This window comes from Penicillium atrosanguineum (genome assembly GCF_028827265.1).
Source record: "Penicillium atrosanguineum strain IBT 20685 chromosome Unknown utg000006l_segment0_segment0, whole genome shotgun sequence".
NCBI lineage: Eukaryota > Fungi > Ascomycota > Eurotiomycetes > Eurotiales > Aspergillaceae > Penicillium > Penicillium atrosanguineum.
In genome coordinates this window covers 1,483,247-1,500,667 of record NW_026623138.1, presented here as the reverse complement: position 1 = coordinate 1,500,667, position 17,421 = coordinate 1,483,247, and the positions used below count along the sequence as shown (strand labels likewise).

Below are 17,421 nucleotides of genomic sequence, written 5' to 3'. Positions count from 1 at the left end.
GGAGATATCATTGTTTTTCCAGGTCTCCCAGTTTCTTGAATACTATTATCTCTTTATCTGAAATCTTCAGAATCGTGGCACATCTAATATTTAAAGCGATTTGAGGCTTGAGACATACTGCAGCAAGTCAAGGGTTGCCGATGCCTGAATAGCCTTGATTGCTGCTGCGAAGTACGGGATATCGTGCCCGTTATAGTCGCAGCTGTGACCCTTGATGTCAAGAGTGACTTCACCGAGTTCTCCACTGCCCAAAATAGCCTCGTTTACCAACATTGAGGTGTTGATCTTTCCGAGGACAATGGTACTGGAGATATCCTGCTGAAGCATCAGATTGGGTAGATCAACATAACCCAGATCTGAGCCTCCCATGCTGAGGTTGAACGTTACATGACCCTGTACTGATTAGCCTGCTGCTCCTGATAAAAACAAGCACACGTACCATTTCAACGATGAAGGGCGTGGGATTACGAATGCTAATTGTAGCATTCACATTGAATCCATCAACAGGCGTATCCAACAGATCAACGCTCGTGACATTGAAAGCACCATTTTCATTCACAAAGTCTGCAACTTGTTAGACACGCAACCACAAACCTCTCACAAAACTCACCCGTAACATTATATCCATTCATATTCATCATCTTATGGATATCCAAATGAGCAGTCGGTAGCGACCCAAACTTCAAATCCGGCGTCCCAGTAACCAAAACCCCAAAGCTCTGATTCGTCGCCGCCTCAACAGCCAACTGCGCCATACAATCAACACACGTCACTTCCAGATCGTGGTCAATATCCAGAGTCGCACCGTTGCTGAAATCAATCGTCGGCACGGGGAAAATGGCGAATTGTTCCCCAGTAGAAAGGATTTTACAGCTTGCGTTGAATGCAGATAAGTGGCCGCTGCCGCTGAACCCGCCGCCCATGCTGATTTTCTGGGATTGGCGGACGTGGAATGATGTTGGACGGGGATTTGTGATCGATAGGCCTTCGTAGTCGTACTTGTATTTGTTGATGTAGGAGTTGGCGAAGTGGGGGATTCCCACGTAGAATCTGAAAGGTAAGTGTTTTGGCCTTTATACTTGCAAGGTTGACTTACAGTGGTAAGATGACCACCAGGACGACGATGCAGAGTCCGATCAAGTAACACCACCACCACTTCTTCATATGTGCCTTAAATCGCTGCCATACTGTTGGTTTGACTGGCGTAACCACGGCGTTCGCGTCTGAATCCGAGCTACTCTCGATATCGGACTTGGACATGGTGGATAAGTGTGATCGGGCAGTTCTATCATTCGTTCCGGTAACCCCCCTGGAGTGTAATAGGAATAAGATTCAAGGTCAGAGATCTCAAGTGACAATAAAAAGACAGCTACCCATTTTATGGCCTCATAGTGAGTGGCGGTGGTCAGACATTCGCGATCAACGGTGGTGGCAGCGAAAAGAAGTTTGCGATGAGTGATAGCCAGTCGGGTTGGACCCCCTTTCACTATACCCCATGGGGGCTTCTTCTAGTGTCGATCGCCGGTCCACTTCACATGGTAGAAGCAGAACTCGCTTGGGGCAGGCGTATTCGGTGTCCGAATACGACATCGCTAATGTGATCGGCGTCGACTTGTTCCCGATATAGTTATTTAGCTGCCGAGGTTGCCAAGCCTGTGATAGGGGGGTCTTTGCTTTTTGATGAACACCGAAATTTCTGGTTATCTGGGACAAGGAAATGATTGCAAGTGGCATTTTTGTAATGTAAATTCGTCTAAGAGAGTTTACAACATATCTATAGGCTTGGAAATGCGGGGAATATCCTCGTGTCCTTAGCCTCATACCTCAGCCCCAGGAACTATATATCGTGCCTCGCATACTTGCTCGTCATGCGAATCCTTCTCCCCCGCCACAGCAAAATAAACGGAAACGGCACAAAACACAAAGTCAGACATCCAAGCAATGTACAGGCCCAACCAACACCCAAATTATGGAACATGGCCGACGCGAAAAGTGGAAATCCAGCACCAAACGACGACCTCATAAAATCATTCCCAGCCAACACCGAAGCCGCATATTTCGGATACGCATGCGCAAGATAACAGAAAATACAATTAAAAATCAAACAGCCCCCAACGGCGAATAACATCGACGCGATAATCGGCACGATCCAATGCACGCTCTCAAAGTTACCTGTCCAGCCGAACCAGAATAGAGAGATGGGGAGCGCAAATGCGCCAACACAGGCAGGCGGCATTTGGTACTCGGGTGCTATATTTCCGTTCTTATCAAAATAGCGAGACTGGTAGCGATACTTCCAGTAGAAGTAGGCTGGGATAGTGATGCAGCATGTTGAGACTAGGATGCCCATGAAGGCGAGGCCGCTTTCGCCGGGATTGAAGCCGTGAATCTCTTCGAACACAATTGGGAAGGCTTCGAACCAGATGTAGAGAATGCCATAGATTAAGGAGATGTAGAGATTTAGAAGGATGACGATGGGTTCAAAGAAGCAGAGTTGAAAGGGGCGGACGAGGGCTTCGAAGAGGACGTCCTGAGGGTGCATAAGTTAGATTTGAATCTTGGAAGATAAGGTATGAGAACACACCCTTGACTTGATCTCCCTGATCTCGATTTCGGAGTCGGACATGTATTGAGAGTTGCCTGTGATGCGACGCACTCGACGAGCTCGACGGGCGAGGATATTCGGCGTAAATGTTTCCGGGAGGAAGAAGAACAGCAGAATGAGTGTGAATGCTGACACCCATAGTAGCTGCCAGATTGTCCATGTCCAGCCTTTGGCGGATGCTGCGAAGCCGCCGAGCATTGGGCCTAGGACGGGTGCTGCAATGGCGAACATGCCCCAGACACCGATCATGTAGTCCCGGACCTTGGGGGACCAGATATCACCCATTGACGCAGCTCCAGTGGCTAGGGCGGGTGATCCGACAAAGCCTGTTAGAAAGCGGAAGGCTAGTAGCATGCCGAAGTTTTTGGCGTAAATGACGGCGAATTGGAAGAAGACAAATACGACTAGCGTTAAGACGTATGTTGGACTTCGACCGATCATGGGAATCTCGGAGAGAGGGGACCAAACCATCGGACCTGGAGAAAATTAGTTGTATAATCTTAGAGAGGTACAAAGTAACGAACCAAGTCCATATCCAAGCACGAAAAGGGTCAGGCCCAATAGAGCAGCGACACTACTCACGTTGAACTGCTCCGTGACACCCGTAATGCCAGGAGTGTAAATTGAAGAGCCAACATAGATGGAAAAAGTAAGCAACCAGATCAAACCGCTCACGAAGGCCTTCTTCTTGGTGCTCCAGTTCTGCGGGTTCTGCATCTTATCAGCTTAAAACTCATAGATTTAGTTCAATATACATACCTCACTATCATCGGGACCTCGCCAGCTAATGACAAGAGGTTGGCCATTTGATCGACCCTGATTTCCATCTTGCACAGTCGATGCACAGGACATTCGCCGAGACCGACTGGATAGTTGCGACCTGACTGTGTAGAGACCGAAGGCCTCCAGATCCTCGGGATTCTCGTTCTCATTCACTGGCGTAGAAGGCTCTTCTTCCGGTTTCTCAGTCTCAGTTTTGAGATATTCAGTCCAGACCGACGCATCCTGCTCTTCAGGATATTGCATCCATCGATAGCGACTGAATAGTCGCACCAGTTTACCGAATGCCGTGTCCCGTAGAGTCTCCATTGTGGTTCGTTTTCTAAGCAATTGCTGGAGAACATCGCTCAGATTAATCGAGGCGACGCACGACTTCTTAAATTGAGATTCATAAATTTTTTTCCATCGGTAAGCTAGCATCCACGGATTACTATAGTCAATGACTTCATGTCGAGGTCCGGTTGGAAACAAGGTTATCTTCCATGGTCCCGTCGGATGCAATCCTGGAACCGTATATCCGTAGACCCGAAGGGTGTGGCAACGGACGACGTTCTAGAAGAATGCTGCTATTGACGTTCCGCTTAATAAGAGGGAATCAGCTGTAGTGACTACAGATTGTAAAAAGTGATTGACCTGATGGTGTACCCCGTAACTTGGTAAGTTTCGTTGTTCAGGGCCTTTGACGTCATAATTGAGCGTCCCTCTCAGGTGTTCATTGGAGTATCTGCTGTTCAATGGCTTACACAAATTGCCCTAGACTTACGAAAAGCCGTGCCGGCCTTGGAAGGAACGACATTACTGATAATACTGGGAGGAAGACTTTCAGGTGATTTCATATACCATTCTGGATGAGGACTATCTAGCACTGTGCAGTTTGGCACGACAAATCTATGCAAGAAAAGAATAGCAGTGAATCAACCAGCATCGCCGGAGATACATTGATAACTCAAAAAAAAAAAACATGTTTTGTACATGGGAAGAAGAACGCCTTGCAAACGAAAGACAAACGAATCCCATGAACACCGGCCATAAGGCTGTACAAAAAAGAGATACGACGACATTCGTTTCATGTCATCGGCATATTCCAAGAGAATCAACAGAATAGCCAGTGCAGCTCTTCTCTTGCTTGCCATATACTTGGCAGTTGAGAAAATCGGCGAGGATCCCGATTCTCGGGTTATGTTCGTGTGATCCCAATTGTCCAACCCCGTTTCCCATAGGAACTCATATTCCTGATTCGTATTCCATATTCCATACCATTTCCATATTCATATAGGAGCCGTTTCCGTGTGCTCGTAGATATTATTCATTTCCCATTCGTGTCGTCGGATATAAGAGGTAAAAAGTGACGAGAAAAGAGATGCAGGGTGAAAAATCAACAAAAGAAAAACTTCAGATCATTGCTCAAACTGATCATTATTCATCAGACAATTGCCTGATTAGACTGATGCTGAGGATCATGAAGAGTAGACCGATGGTTACGACGACTAGCAGGACGAATCCGAACCAGCCGAGCACCATCGCTGAAGTGCCGACGCCACTCCTAACGCTGCCGTTACCCATATCTTGAGCGATTGTACTCGCAGCCACGGATGCTGTATGCTGCCATAGTACGGAGACGAGCACGAACACGGAGGAGACGAATATCAGGGCGAGAGCAGCCTGGGAGACGGGTCTTGATGGGAAAGGCTTAACCTCGACATCGGAGCCGGAATCATCGCGCTCCTCGTGCCAGCCGGGGAAAGTTGCGAGGAGGATGAAGCAGAAGAAGGCGAGAATAACGGCCACAATTCTGTTTGTTGATTAGCATCACTCAATGGCAAGCAGTGAGTACATGATTGACTTACAAGAGGTACGGGAATACTACCGCATCCTTAAAGGTCGAGGCGACCCAGATCAAGTTGAGTGGATCCTGGTCCACAGTAACGATCTCAGCCAGGGCCGTAGCATTTGCATTGCAGATGAACGAGCCGTGATCGGGCTGAACACAGATACCGAAGTATCCGACACGAACTTCTAGCTCAGCAGCACCGACGATATTCGACATGGCCGTTACCACGCCAGGGTCGACCTGCGACTTATCGAAGACAGGTGAGTACTTTTCATAGTACATCGAGATCAAAAAGATATCGGGGATCTGTGGAGACGATGAAGAGCATCCGGCCAACAAGAGAGCTGCGCAATGTTAGAAACATTCCAGAGGCACACGTGGAAGTCAACCGAAACATGTCAAACTTACAGAGCAAAATAATAGCAACAGCAATGATAATCATCAACACATGATGGTACCCGATCATGGGAATGAATCCTGTAGGCCTTGTTAGCGATTGTTGTCTTTATTGTTATGATTATCACGTACGGGCCCATCCCTCTGCAAAACGCGTGGCCATGGTGGCTCGTGAAGGCACGCAACTGGCCTGTCTCTTTATCGGACGTCAGTCGACTCACTTCTCGACTCTCCGAGAAGGAGTATTTGGAAGCGAAGGCAGAGTCAAAGCTCCGTAGTACGCCTTCAGGCGGCCTTAGTTGTGCTCAGCGAGAAGGAGATGGCCGTGGATCGACCGGGACGTCAAGCCGGAATGGAATGCGAAGGAGGAATGCGGAAGATAAGATGCAAAGATTGAAGATCGAATTGAATCTGGTGATGTCGAGGTCGAGGTCGATAGCACACCAGAGGACAGGCGTTTCTCCGGGTCGCACCTAGTAAGCCTCAAGGGTCAGAATATCTTGCTTATAGCAAGTGGTGACAAGGGGAGGACTGTGTAGAAGGAATGGAAGGGGGAGGGAGAAAGATCGTAGCTGCAATCCAGAAAACCCAATAACGCATGTAGCACTGGAGGCTGGGGATGGAGACCAAGTATGGGAATTTGGGAGGCTGGGCCAACCGTCTTTGTTTACTTTCCCGCTTCCCAGGTAACCAGATCCGACCGCCTTCCTGATATGACGAAATGTTCGGTCCCTGGGGCTAAACCTAGGCCCAACCCGGACTAGCGTTGATCATCATCGCTGCTTAGATTTGGGACCCCACGCGGGTCGACGCCTCCGCCTCACCCAGCCTCCAGTTTATCAGGCTACAACCATCTGGCACATATCAAGCTGGGAACACGGAACCTCGACATCTGGCAACAGCGTGACCGCTAAGTTGATTGTAAAACTAAATGCTACACCCAATGAACAGCTATGAATAGATATGCCCTTCCACTCCTGAACAGGTCTAACCAAAGACCAAAAGAATAAATTTGCACCTTCCACGTGGATTTGCTCCAAGACGCCTGCCCAATCCCAAAATATGCATAATAGCTAGTTCGCCGCAAATGAGAACCGCTTGAGGTCAAGCGGTGTGCGCTGAGACGTGTACGGCTCATCTTCGTCCTCATCTTCACTGTCCGGTATGATATGGTCCTCGCTTCCATGTGCAACGTGCTTCGGTGCGAAAGGTGATGTCGGTGTGTCTTGAGAGCTGTCTGCTTCAGTTGACAGAGAGTCGGCTTTTCGAAGCTTGGTGGGAAAACTGATAGTATTCGACCGCGTGAGAGCGGCTTGCCCCATGCGCTGCAATGGAGTCATACGCTGGCGCTGAGGAGTTTTGCTTGGAGTGGCCGTGCGAGGTGTCCAAGGAGAAGACATTGGCATTGGCCGGTTCCCAGATATAGTCACAGGGATTCTAGTTTGGGGTGAGCGAGGTGTCAACTCGGGCCGGGAGCCAGAGTTGAACATGTACTTCGACATGACCGTCGAGTTTTGCCGTTGAACATGATAATCAAGAGCACGATCAAATTTGGTCGTCTCGGGAGTGGACTCGAGTTGCTCGATCTGACCCTCTGTGGATGGTCCACTTTTAGCAATCTGGGGATCAGATGGGGCCTCGGCTCCACTCTGACCAGTCTCCGCTTGGGTCTCCACGACCTCGCTCTGAGAAGCCGGATCCGGGATACTGGAAAAGATGTCCTCTGCAATTTCATCGGAAAAGACATCAAGTGTCGATTTTCGTTGCTTCTTGGACCGGGAGTATTTCAGGCCACTGGGGCTTGCTTGTTCCGTGCTGGGGGCAAAGAATCGACTGCGATTATCAGGACGAGCTGGGAGCTGGTCGTCCTCGGTCTCCGAACATAGTCTTTGTCGCTTGGTAGGTTGCAAAGTCGATGCGCGCGCAGCCTTAGCCAGGAACGAATTACGCTCGACGCTGCGAATCATAGGGCTAAGACCCTGGTCTGACAATGCGCGAAGAGGGGTAGATCTAACTGTGTTAGAGCGTAAGGGAGCCGAGTTGGCTTGCCAGGAGTTGTTCGCATTCCGCTCCAGAAGGCGCTGCTGGCTTGGGGACGGGGTGAGGCTGTTCGGATCCAGCTCGGCCAGCGGGGTCCGCTTCGGGGTGAAGAAAGAATTGATGGACTTGCTGGGCTTCAGCTCTGAACCCAGTGTCTGACGACGACTGATCCCCAGGGGTAATTTACCTGCAGCCATCGGTTTCAACACAATCGCTTCCTTGGTCATCGGATCCAAATCTCCGCACGCAACGCCAGCCGCAATCTCAGCTTCCACATCTCCTCCAATGAAGGGCAGCTCGTCGAGGTCGATACCTTCCTCTGGAACTGTGAGAGTCACGAGCTTCTTAGCATTGGGACAAAACACTCGCTGGTAGAGGAAGGTGAGCTCAGCCTGCCTGAAGTTTGCAAGATAGTCGGCAGGAACCTGAAAGTTGCCGTCGAACTGAGCCATGCGCAGCGCCTTCTCAACCGTCCGGTGTTTGCGAATGCTGCGGTATGCAGTCTTCAATCCCATCTTGGGGATATTCGCCAAATAATCACAACCGCTCAAAATACACATTTGACGGAAGTTTGCATCACTCCATCCAACGAGGCTAACCTCACGACACGCAGTAAAATCCGCTCGGCTGATCTCAATGCATTCACCATGTTGATCCAACTTTGACAACAATCTCTTGGCTCCGAACACCAGCAAGTCGGAGTCTTCTGAAATAATCCCGTGGATTAAACCCAGTTGTTCCAAATACACCATCTGTGCATCAGCCTCGTAGGGCGCTACCACGTACTGTACTTTCATTTGCTTCAGTTCCTCAATCAACTGACGGGCCATGTAGGGCGTGACGTCGACAGCCTTCTGGAACTCCTGGTAGGCCTCGGGCATTCGACCCTTCCTTTGTAGTTCTAACCCTAAAGCTTTGCTCTCCTGACGCTTGCGGTGCCGATCTTGCTCCGTGCCTGCTTTGCTAGGGAGGTTGTCGCCATCGAACACGAGATAGGGTGTAACGCCGAAGTAGAGGAGCATGCGGACTCGATGAAGGACGAAATCGATATGCCTATCACAATGATTAGCTTTCGTCCGAACATGCGAGGTCATTCTATGACCACTAACTTCCTGGTCGGTCTGTCCAGGACCAAGTCAACGGAACACGCGACTGTACCGCGGTGTAGCCAGCCATAGGCGTCGACCGCAAGGGTCTGTCCACTGAACTTTTTGATATGGCATGGCTTTTGAATAGATTTCAACAGACCATGCAGTCCTAGATCTGGTCAGTCCGTGCCCCCTTTGCTCTCAGCCCATGGTAACACACCTTTAATACCCATGACGGGCACCGTTTGAGGCACGGGCGGGTCCTCGGGTCCTCGTATTTACTCGAGAAGCGTAAACATTCGGATCCAAGTTTATAAAGGCACACGCGTCACAAATAACATGAAGATAGGATGAAACACATGAGCAAGAAATCACCAGGGAAATACCGCCATCGCTGGGGAATGTTTGTTCACGTTTGTTCCCTTCGACGCGCAGACGCGATTTGGGCAGAATCAGGAAGGCGGTACTCACTTCCTCACCGCCGGATTCTGCAGGCCCTTGAAAATAATTATTGCGCTGCACTGAATCTTGCAGTGACAAGAAGATTACAACCATGCCTCAACGCAATCTCCAGAAGGTGCAGAAGCACATCACGAAGAAGCGTGGTGCCGTTGGCTCCATGCACGAGAACAGCCGTGATGCCCACCGGTTACGTCGTGCTGGTGCCCGTGACGAGCGCTTGATCAAGCATGGGCAAAACGTTGGCAAGGGCCGTCGGCCATACCGTACGCAATTTTCTGGAGATTAAGTTGCACATTTACTGACTTGTACTAGTGGATCGAATCTGGTACTTCTACGAAGCTGCTGAATCGCTGGAAGATCCCCTCTCCGAGACCGAATTGTCCGAGATGGTCATCAAGTATGTGGGATCCCGCACCCCCACTTGAGATTATGTCTAACACAACGCAGGTACATCAACCGCGACGAGGAAGAGCTCACACAGCTTCAGCAAGAGCGACGCAAGGGTCGGCCGCCCGTCCGACGAGAGGAAGCCTTGACCCAGCGGGTCGAGACTGAACAGAAGGAATTCAAGACTGGGTTCTGGATGCCGGATCTGAGTGACCTCGATGTGTTCCTGGGTCTTAAGAACTGGAACAAACAGTGGTCGGGTCTGAGCCAGTTGAAGTTCGTTCGCTTGACTCAAGCAGGAGACAAGCAGTCCTCAAGTTTCCCGCCTAAGAGCATCTCATGATTACGGATATCCTCTAGATCTTGCGTTTTTACATTTTCTTCCTATTTTCTCATCTGACTGGAAGATTGGCGTATTTGGGTGGCATCTATGGGTATTTAAAAGTCCTGCAAATAGTTTCAATCCATTCGAATGATGAAGTGTAGTCCATGTTCTTAATAAAAAGTAGAAAGCGGCAGATCCTCCGGGCGGTGCCAAAAAAGGCCGGGCTTGGCGTGGCATCATCGGAGCTTCTTTTTCTCCTCGAAGCTTTCTTCATCACTTCACATTATCATCTCCATCCACAATGTTGTCCCTTCGTGCTTTCACCCGCTCTGTTCCGCGCTTCTCGCGCTCTGTCGCCCGTACCTCGCTGCGCCCGGCCGTTCTCCCCAAGCCTGCTTTCGTGCAGCCCTGGAAGCAGGCCACTAAGCCCGCCTACGCTGCCTTTTCCACTTCCAGCGCTTTCCGTGAGCCCGCTGGTGAGGGTATGTGAATGATCTTTATAGCAATTCTATCAATTCCGAACAGTTCGGTATTGTGTTTGGAAGGAAAGTTTGCTGATCATCGATTGTTTTTTTTTAGGTGACGCCGAGCTTATCGCCAAGCTTGAGGAGGAAGTCAAGCACGAGAAGGCTTCCGGTGTTGAGGATGCGAAGGAGCAGCAGGCCAGCATCGACTACACTCTGCAGAATGGCGAGTGGACTGCCAAGGACGTCGAGGGCGAACAGGAAGTTGTCCTGACCAAGAAGTTCGGCAACGAGACGTAAGTTCAATCAACTACAAAGCTCTACCTTCTATATGGTATTAACATTCTTCTACATCTAGTATCCGCGTTACTTTCACTGTCGCCGACATTAACAACCTGTCTGAGGACCCGATGGACGATTTCCACGATGAGGCTCTCGGCGACGAAGGCGAGTTCCCCAGCCAGCAGAACAAGGCCGAGAACGAGGACGAGATCCTGCCCCCTACCTTCCCCGCTCGCGTCAATGTCACCGTTGAGAAGCCCGCCAACGGTGCCCTCCTGATCCAGGCTGTGATCCAGGACGGTGACCTCCAGATCGAGGAAGTCTCCCACTTCGGCAACGCCGATGTTGCCAACGCCAGCACCGCTGAGAAGGACTGGGCCCGCCAGAGCCTCTACGCCGGACCTCCTGCCGAAAACCTCGACCCCGAGTTGCTCGCTTTCTGGGGCCGTTACCTCGAGGAGCGTGGTCTCAACCTCGAGTTCCAGAACATGGTCACCGACTACATTGCTTTCAAGGAGCAGAAGGAGTACGTCCGGTGGTTGGACAGTAAGTTTCTTTCTTTTTTTCTTTTTCTGTGGATTTGGCTGGTCTGTTGCTAACATTATATTCCAGACGTCCGCAAATTCATTTCCGCTTAAGTGATGATTTGATCCGTTCCCCTTACATCAACCGCTCCTAGGAATCGCCATGGACAGGAACATCCATGGTTGATACTCTCCGCCTCTCATCTCTCTCTTTCCTTGTGTTGTAATACTCCAAGCCAATTGGCTATGAATGGTGTTCCCATTTAAATCCAATGTGTACCAATATCTCTAAATATACAAACAGACCTTGCTCTCATCCCTTTTATCCCTAACATAGAATAGTTTCCGCGCGTGATTTTGGAAGAATTACATGTAGTAATCCAGGTGACTAAAACTGCCGCCCTGAATTATCACTAGAGCTAAATGCCAATGGCCGGCTATCGGACGGGAAAGCTACCGACCAAACCTCTCAGTAATAGCTCTCGAGAGCCTATGATTATGCGCTCTATCTTTTAGAAACCTATGGTATCTATTTAGGAAGCTTTCTGACTCTCTGGGTAACATAGAGGGCTGAATAGAATGACATCCTTGATTCTCTACCCTAAGTACCCTAAGTGAAGGGTGAGCTAATCCCTAAGCAACTATAAGTGCTCTGGGAGCGCTCCTTTGGCACTCCATGAGCATATAACAAACGTGGGCCGAACCGAGTTCGTATTGTTTAATAACTAAGATCCTATTGAATAGGACGCAAAAATGGTGTCAAAAGCAGCCATTTTCGGCGCCCAATTTACCGTCACCTAGCGTTGTGGTGTATCAGGACTGAAATATGATTTGTGGAACCTGAATTATCGAGGGTATAATTCAACTTGTTAAATGACTGATGTAGGCTCATGAACACCAAAGAAAATGCCTGGATGAAAACTACCCGAGCCACCAGGGAGATATGGAATAAAAAAAAGCATAAGGTCATAATTCGACAAAATCGATTTGAAAAGAGAAAGGTTAGAACCGCTCCAGATCAAAATTCCATCGGATCAGCCTTCACAGCCGGCCCAGTCTCTTCGCGTTCCCGCTTAGCCACACGCTCCTCTTTGAGCAAACCGGCAATAAAAGAACGGAAGTGATCAATGTATGGCTTCAAACGGGTCTTCTCGTAATCCTGCAGCTTGCGAGTACTCTTGGCATCTGAGTTCATTGCGCTTCCTTCCAAATCGGGCATCTCGACCTCCTGTGTGCCAGGAGGATGTTTTGCGTCGTATGCATCAATCTCTGCGAGGAGCTCCATCACGGTAGGCACGGCAAGAGGATCAAACTCGTCGGCCTTTTTAGGGTCGATGGGTACACAGACTCGGCCAGTGCCGGGGTGAATAACAAAGGGACTCTTCAACAAGTGAATCATTTTTTTGCTGACCTCGGCATCGAGGCGGGGGTAGGTATACTCGAGAACAATGTCTTGCTTCGCGTCTCGGAGGGTAGCGGGCTTCAGAGTGCTACTCTTTCCAGTCTTGGCCAAGGCATCGATGTCTGCCCACTTACTGGTACTGGGGCGATCTGGGGATGACTCCCATTTCTTCCGCAGGGCCTCGTTTAAGGACTTATCTGGGAGTAATGAGAGAAGTCGCTCGGCCTGCTCGGTATTGGCAAAAGTATCTTGATCGATCAAGGTAGTCTGAGCGAAGGAGTTTTTGAGTTGGTCGAGACTCCGCGTAACATGCGGGTGGAGCGGCCGCTTTAGGTTGACCTTTTTACCACTTGACGAACCTCCGCGGAGAATTTCCAGGTATCCCGCGATCGCCCTACGGCGATCATCAGGCAAATTTCGTGCACGTGGGTCGCAAACCCAGGCGTGAGCACCACGTCGACCGGAGTACACCCAGAGAATATGTTCGAACCCGAAGTCTTCACGTAGAGAGGTATCGATGATTTTGATTGCCATTGTCACAAACGTCCAACACTTGTGGCAAATGTTCGCCTTCTGACAGCATGTTCGAATGTCATCGTAATCCGTCATATCGATATCGAACACCAGTTCTTTGGATACCGGCTTCATCTGGCCGCCTCGGAGTGTTTTGCGGTCTCGGGGGTTTGTGCTGTATACCGGGCCGATTTCAAAACGGGATGGATTCATCCTTAGAATATCCTTTCGAAACCTATAATGAAGTGAATCAGCTCAGAATCGTGTTAGATATACAGGCGCGGAGACATACAGGTCTGCAGTGGGGTAGGACTGGTATCGGAGGTACGCGTCATTCTGGAGTGTCAAAGCAAACTCTCGATTGCCAAAGTCGCGGGTAGGCACAATTCCATGGTTCAGCCACTGGAACAGATATCGGAACGGGAAGAGGCGCTGGTAGAACATGAGCATCACGTCGGTGTCAACACCGCTCGGAGCAGGGGCAGGGCTGTGGCCAGTCTTCAAGTCAACGATCTGCTGGTTCAGGGAAGCACGTATGGACTTACTCTGCTGGCGCCGGAGCTGGAGACGATTGCATCTTCACATCCTGTGCACTGGAAGCCGGGAACTCCTCATCGTCGTCACCGTCAAACATATCCTCCAATTTCACACCTCCCTCGGGGGCAGGCGCCACGGGGGCATCTGTCATTTCCTCATCATTTCGTTCAAGAGAGCCAATAGGTGATACCGAGTGCGGCATGTTGTAAAATTGATCAAATTGGTCTTATGATGCGATGAGGGAGGCCCGTCTCGACTTGGGAAACCGCGATAACCGGCAACAACGCGTCGTCGACGCGTCGCGCCCCAAGCCCTAGTCACGTGACGGATATCAATGATGCCGGAAACGGACGGTTTAGTCAAGTTCAGTCAAGTTCAGCCAACTTCGACCCAATATGGCCCCCAGAGCTGTCTCCTTGGACTGACCCGGGTCTGCTAGCTGCCCCTTGCCGTTTGCGGCGCGGAAATCTCTGCGGTATCTGCCACTGATGGTGGAACCTTGGATGACAGCAAGACTTCGACCAGTGGCTAATCTTGTGTACAGCTAAGGTACAAGGTCCACTCTACTGTTTTTCTTCCTTGCCCGGCTTTGGTATATGCTAGAGGGCTCAATTGCCTCTTTTGTGCAAACCCACTTTGATCGCTGTGGACTCTGATTCAAATCCGGTCTAATGTCACGATCACGTCGTCATGGACGTGTAACCACTTGCTTATTTTTGGCTGCTGTCAAATCGATCCTCAACCACTAACTTGACAGATCACTTCCTAGATGAGATTCTGCTTGCCTTCGACCTGATTGACCGTCCATCTCACATTCCTTTCTATTTGCGACAGCCAATTAGAAGAGCTGATCTGCAAGCGATTGCTGTGGCCTACATTCCTGGGCGGATGAGGAAACGCTCCGATTAGCAGCAACGGCCTCCTTGCGGCTGTTTTTGATCGCCATGGCTGTCCCTCTGTCGCATGGCATGAGCTCTCACGGGCCTTTTACACGAGTTGAGTGATCGCCGGGATGAGCGAACAATAGATCTCTGATCTCCCGCACTCAATCGACCGCTTCCCGTCGCCCCGGCTCTAACCAGTGCTTTGGTCGTCTGTCCGGATTCGTCTTGTAAAGTCCGCCGCATCTAAACCCGCCCTTTGTCAATGCTTTTGTTCAGTCGGGTGTCTGCCCTGGCGAATAAGCCTAGTTTATGCCATTATTACCTTCTCCTGGTTGCTAAACACAAGTCACTAACTTGGGCTCTGTTTGGTATTCTTGATCAACATGGCGCCTGTCAATCCCACATGCCTCCTAACGCCCTCTGCAGATCTATGATCTCTGATCGAACGCTTTCTGTTCGAATCCCTTCCGCATTAGGCCACCTTGTGGACTCCCCGGACACTCTCTCCCAAGATGATACTGCAGGATGTTACGTTTGCATCTGATACCACCATATGGACGTATCATTGCCCACTCTTTTCATCCTATAGCCATCCAACGGTGCCTCTGCTTTCCATGGGACATCTGTTGCAGTTCCTGCTTTCAGTCAAAAGACATTCAGATGTGGACCAGGGCAGCCTTTGCGGTCCTAGTTCACGACCATGGCAACCATCTCCGTCATGACTTTCAAGTCTCGTCGAAAAGGGCATATAAGCCGGCACCCCGCTGCTCGTTTCCATCATTATCTCTTTCATCATTCACCTTCACTCGTTTTTGATCTGTCCAAGTTTTCCAGGAAAATCCTTTCAATCTCTCGAAATGATTCGCAACGTTGCTCTTTTGGCTCTTGCTGCCAGCCCGGCCTTCGCCGGTGTTGCTCAGCCCGCTCCCCACAAGGAGATCGAGGGCTGGAGCAAGGAGTGGGAGCGCCCTTCTTCTGAGGCTCACTCCTGGTCGGCGTCGTCGACCACCCCGTGCACCACCAGCACCAGCACCACCCCGACCCACACCAAGCCTCACACGAGCACCACTCCCTCCACCTCCCCGTGCCCTACTAGCACCACCAGCACCAAGCCTCACCACACCACCACCAGCCCGTCCAGCAGCACTACCCCGGTGAAGTCTACCACCACCAAGACTGCCCACACCACCAAGACTATCACTGTTGTGACCACCACCTGCCCTGGTGAGTTTTGATATCCACAATCTTATGCATCTCCAGCTAACTTCGATATAAAGTCACCTCCAAGGTTGTCACCTCTGGCACCAAGGTCGTCACTATTCCCGTGACTGAGACCAACACCGTTACTCTCACCTCGACCATTGTCTGTGACGAGTGCGAGAAGTCCGTGAGCTTCCACGCCGCTACTCAGCCCACTACCGCCACCGTTGTGAAGTCTACTTCCGTTGTGGTTCCTCCCGTCAAGTCCACCTCCGTTGTGGTTCCCCCGGCTGAGTCCACCTCCGTTGTGGTTCCTCCTGCTGAGTCCACCTCCGTTGTGGTCCCCCCTGCTGAGTCCACCTCCGCTGTCGTGGTCCCCGGTGGCTCTACCTCCGTCGTTGTGATCCCTGCTGCTTCCGTTGCCCCCGCTGCTTCCGTTGCGCCTGCTGCTTCCGTTGCTCCCGCTGCTTCCGTTGCTCCCGCTGCTTCCGTTGCGCCTGCTGCTTCCGTTGCGCCTGCTGCTTCCGTTGCGCCTGCTGCTTCCGTTGTGCCTGCTGCCTCCGTTGTGCCTGCTGCCTCCGTTAAGCCTGCTGCCTCCGTGCCCGCCGTTGCTCAGTCTTCCACCCCTGCCAAGCCCGCTGAGTCCGCCGCCCCTGTTGAGTCCTCGACCCCCGTTGAGTCCTCCACTCCCGCCGAGTCCCAGCCCGCTGTTGCTCAGCCCTCCACTCCCGCTGAGTCCCAGCCCAGCACCTCCGTTCCCTTCACCGGTGCTGCCTCCGCTGTCAAGCCCGCTGCTGGTCTCCTGGCTGGTATCGTCGGCCTCATGGCTCTCCTGTAAATCAGGTAGTCATTGAGGAAGCTGCCTCTCCTGGGGCACTTTGAAAAACCCGTTCCTGATTCCGCCCTTTCTCTCGCTCTTCGTGGTGGGGATCGGAGATTGGACCGGTTCAGTATCCTTGCTCTTTTGTGCTTTTCTGGCTGTTGTGCGCGATAATGACCCGCTTGGTCTTCCTCTGCCTTGACAGGGCCAGAGGGGATGGAGTTGCTTGGCCATTTCGAGATTTTGTTTGTTTTCCACTACGAGTCAGATCTATATTATATTCTAATGGTAATACATTTGCTGGATTTTTGTTTTTACTCTGTTCCTTAATCTGTCAGCATATAAAAGCTTTATTCATATTTCTTTGCCAATCCTTGACTGTAAATTTCATATTTGTAAAAATTATCTTGCCTTGGGACTCTGGAAATCCGGAATTGCGAGCACTTGGGCATTTTCGCCGTTTGCGGTAGTCTTGCTAGTTAAATTTCTTCAAGGTTCTGAAAATTCGGAAGGTACCATATCAAGGTAGCACTCGCGTGTAACCTTCCCCTCGGGGCACGCCTCTGTTTATTGATTTGGAAAAGTAGAGGTCATAGTAATTGCCAATTGCCAAGCCAATTTTTTCTAGCTCGATTCATGACACCTACATGCAGGAAACTTTTCAATCTGCGACATTGCCTAACATGGACTTCCAGGGTAAGAACCAGCCTTGGTTATGCCTACAGTGCCCTGCGCCGAGATAGTTGAGGCACCTTACGGTCTCGGCTGAGCTAAGAGCGTCTGGGCCGGGGTAGCACAGCAGAAGATTAACTATTGATATCTTATTCTTCACATGTATATGCGTGTGTATGCGAAACATCCGATATGGGTAGCACTGTGTA

General features: G+C 50.6%; 8 protein-coding genes across 8 annotated transcripts; 3 read left to right on the top strand and 5 right to left on the bottom strand.

Moving 5' to 3' along the window:
* Positions 1 to 90: 90 nt before the first annotated feature.
* N7443_007701 (DUF3712 domain-containing protein) lies at positions 91 to 1,260 on the bottom strand (the record flags this gene model as incomplete). Its single annotated transcript, XM_056887757.1, has 4 exons — positions 91 to 393; positions 440 to 564; positions 611 to 1,050; positions 1,097 to 1,260. 4 exons carry the CDS (start codon positions 1,258 to 1,260, stop codon positions 91 to 93), a joined length of 1,032 nt encoding a protein of 343 aa, XP_056739448.1.
* A 577-nt stretch (positions 1,261 to 1,837) lies between these two features.
* Positions 1,838 to 3,694, bottom strand: N7443_007700 (MFS transporter; the record flags this gene model as incomplete). The annotated part of the gene is made up of 4 exons (XM_056887756.1): positions 1,838 to 2,530; positions 2,585 to 3,081; positions 3,130 to 3,316; positions 3,365 to 3,694. The coding sequence occupies 4 exons, from the start codon at positions 3,692 to 3,694 to the stop codon at positions 1,838 to 1,840; spliced, it is 1,707 nt and encodes a 568-aa protein (XP_056739447.1).
* A 1,107-nt stretch (positions 3,695 to 4,801) lies between these two features.
* Positions 4,802 to 5,775, bottom strand: N7443_007699 (Fig1 domain-containing protein; the record flags this gene model as incomplete). The annotated part of the gene is made up of 4 exons (XM_056887755.1): positions 4,802 to 5,177; positions 5,233 to 5,560; positions 5,625 to 5,693; positions 5,745 to 5,775. 4 exons carry the CDS (start codon positions 5,773 to 5,775, stop codon positions 4,802 to 4,804), a joined length of 804 nt encoding a protein of 267 aa, XP_056739446.1.
* Positions 5,776 to 6,685: 910 nt separating this feature from the next.
* N7443_007698 (putative exonuclease) lies at positions 6,686 to 8,913 on the bottom strand (the record flags this gene model as incomplete). Its single annotated transcript, XM_056887754.1, has 2 exons — positions 6,686 to 8,705; positions 8,762 to 8,913. Coding segments are annotated over 2 exons (2,172 nt in total), but the record flags the coding sequence as incomplete, so codon positions are not given.
* A 380-nt stretch (positions 8,914 to 9,293) lies between these two features.
* Positions 9,294 to 9,932, top strand: N7443_007697 (translation machinery-associated protein 16; the record flags this gene model as incomplete). Its single annotated transcript, XM_056887753.1, has 3 exons — positions 9,294 to 9,465; positions 9,515 to 9,599; positions 9,650 to 9,932. The coding sequence occupies 3 exons, from the start codon at positions 9,294 to 9,296 to the stop codon at positions 9,930 to 9,932; spliced, it is 540 nt and encodes a 179-aa protein (XP_056739444.1).
* A 283-nt stretch (positions 9,933 to 10,215) lies between these two features.
* Positions 10,216 to 11,298, top strand: N7443_007696 (MAM33 family protein; the record flags this gene model as incomplete). The annotated part of the gene is made up of 4 exons (XM_056887752.1): positions 10,216 to 10,396; positions 10,494 to 10,674; positions 10,737 to 11,206; positions 11,273 to 11,298. The coding sequence occupies 4 exons, from the start codon at positions 10,216 to 10,218 to the stop codon at positions 11,296 to 11,298; spliced, it is 858 nt and encodes a 285-aa protein (XP_056739443.1).
* A 904-nt stretch (positions 11,299 to 12,202) lies between these two features.
* On the bottom strand, positions 12,203 to 13,838 carry N7443_007695 (DNA primase subunit PRI1; the record flags this gene model as incomplete). The annotated part of the gene is made up of 3 exons (XM_056887751.1): positions 12,203 to 13,334; positions 13,392 to 13,586; positions 13,645 to 13,838. 3 exons carry the CDS (start codon positions 13,836 to 13,838, stop codon positions 12,203 to 12,205), a joined length of 1,521 nt encoding a protein of 506 aa, XP_056739442.1.
* A 1,539-nt stretch (positions 13,839 to 15,377) lies between these two features.
* cspA (putative cell surface protein) lies at positions 15,378 to 16,558 on the top strand (the record flags this gene model as incomplete). Its single annotated transcript, XM_056887750.1, has 2 exons — positions 15,378 to 15,744; positions 15,798 to 16,558. 2 exons carry the CDS (start codon positions 15,378 to 15,380, stop codon positions 16,556 to 16,558), a joined length of 1,128 nt encoding a protein of 375 aa, XP_056739441.1.
* Positions 16,559 to 17,421: the final 863 nt, after the last annotated feature.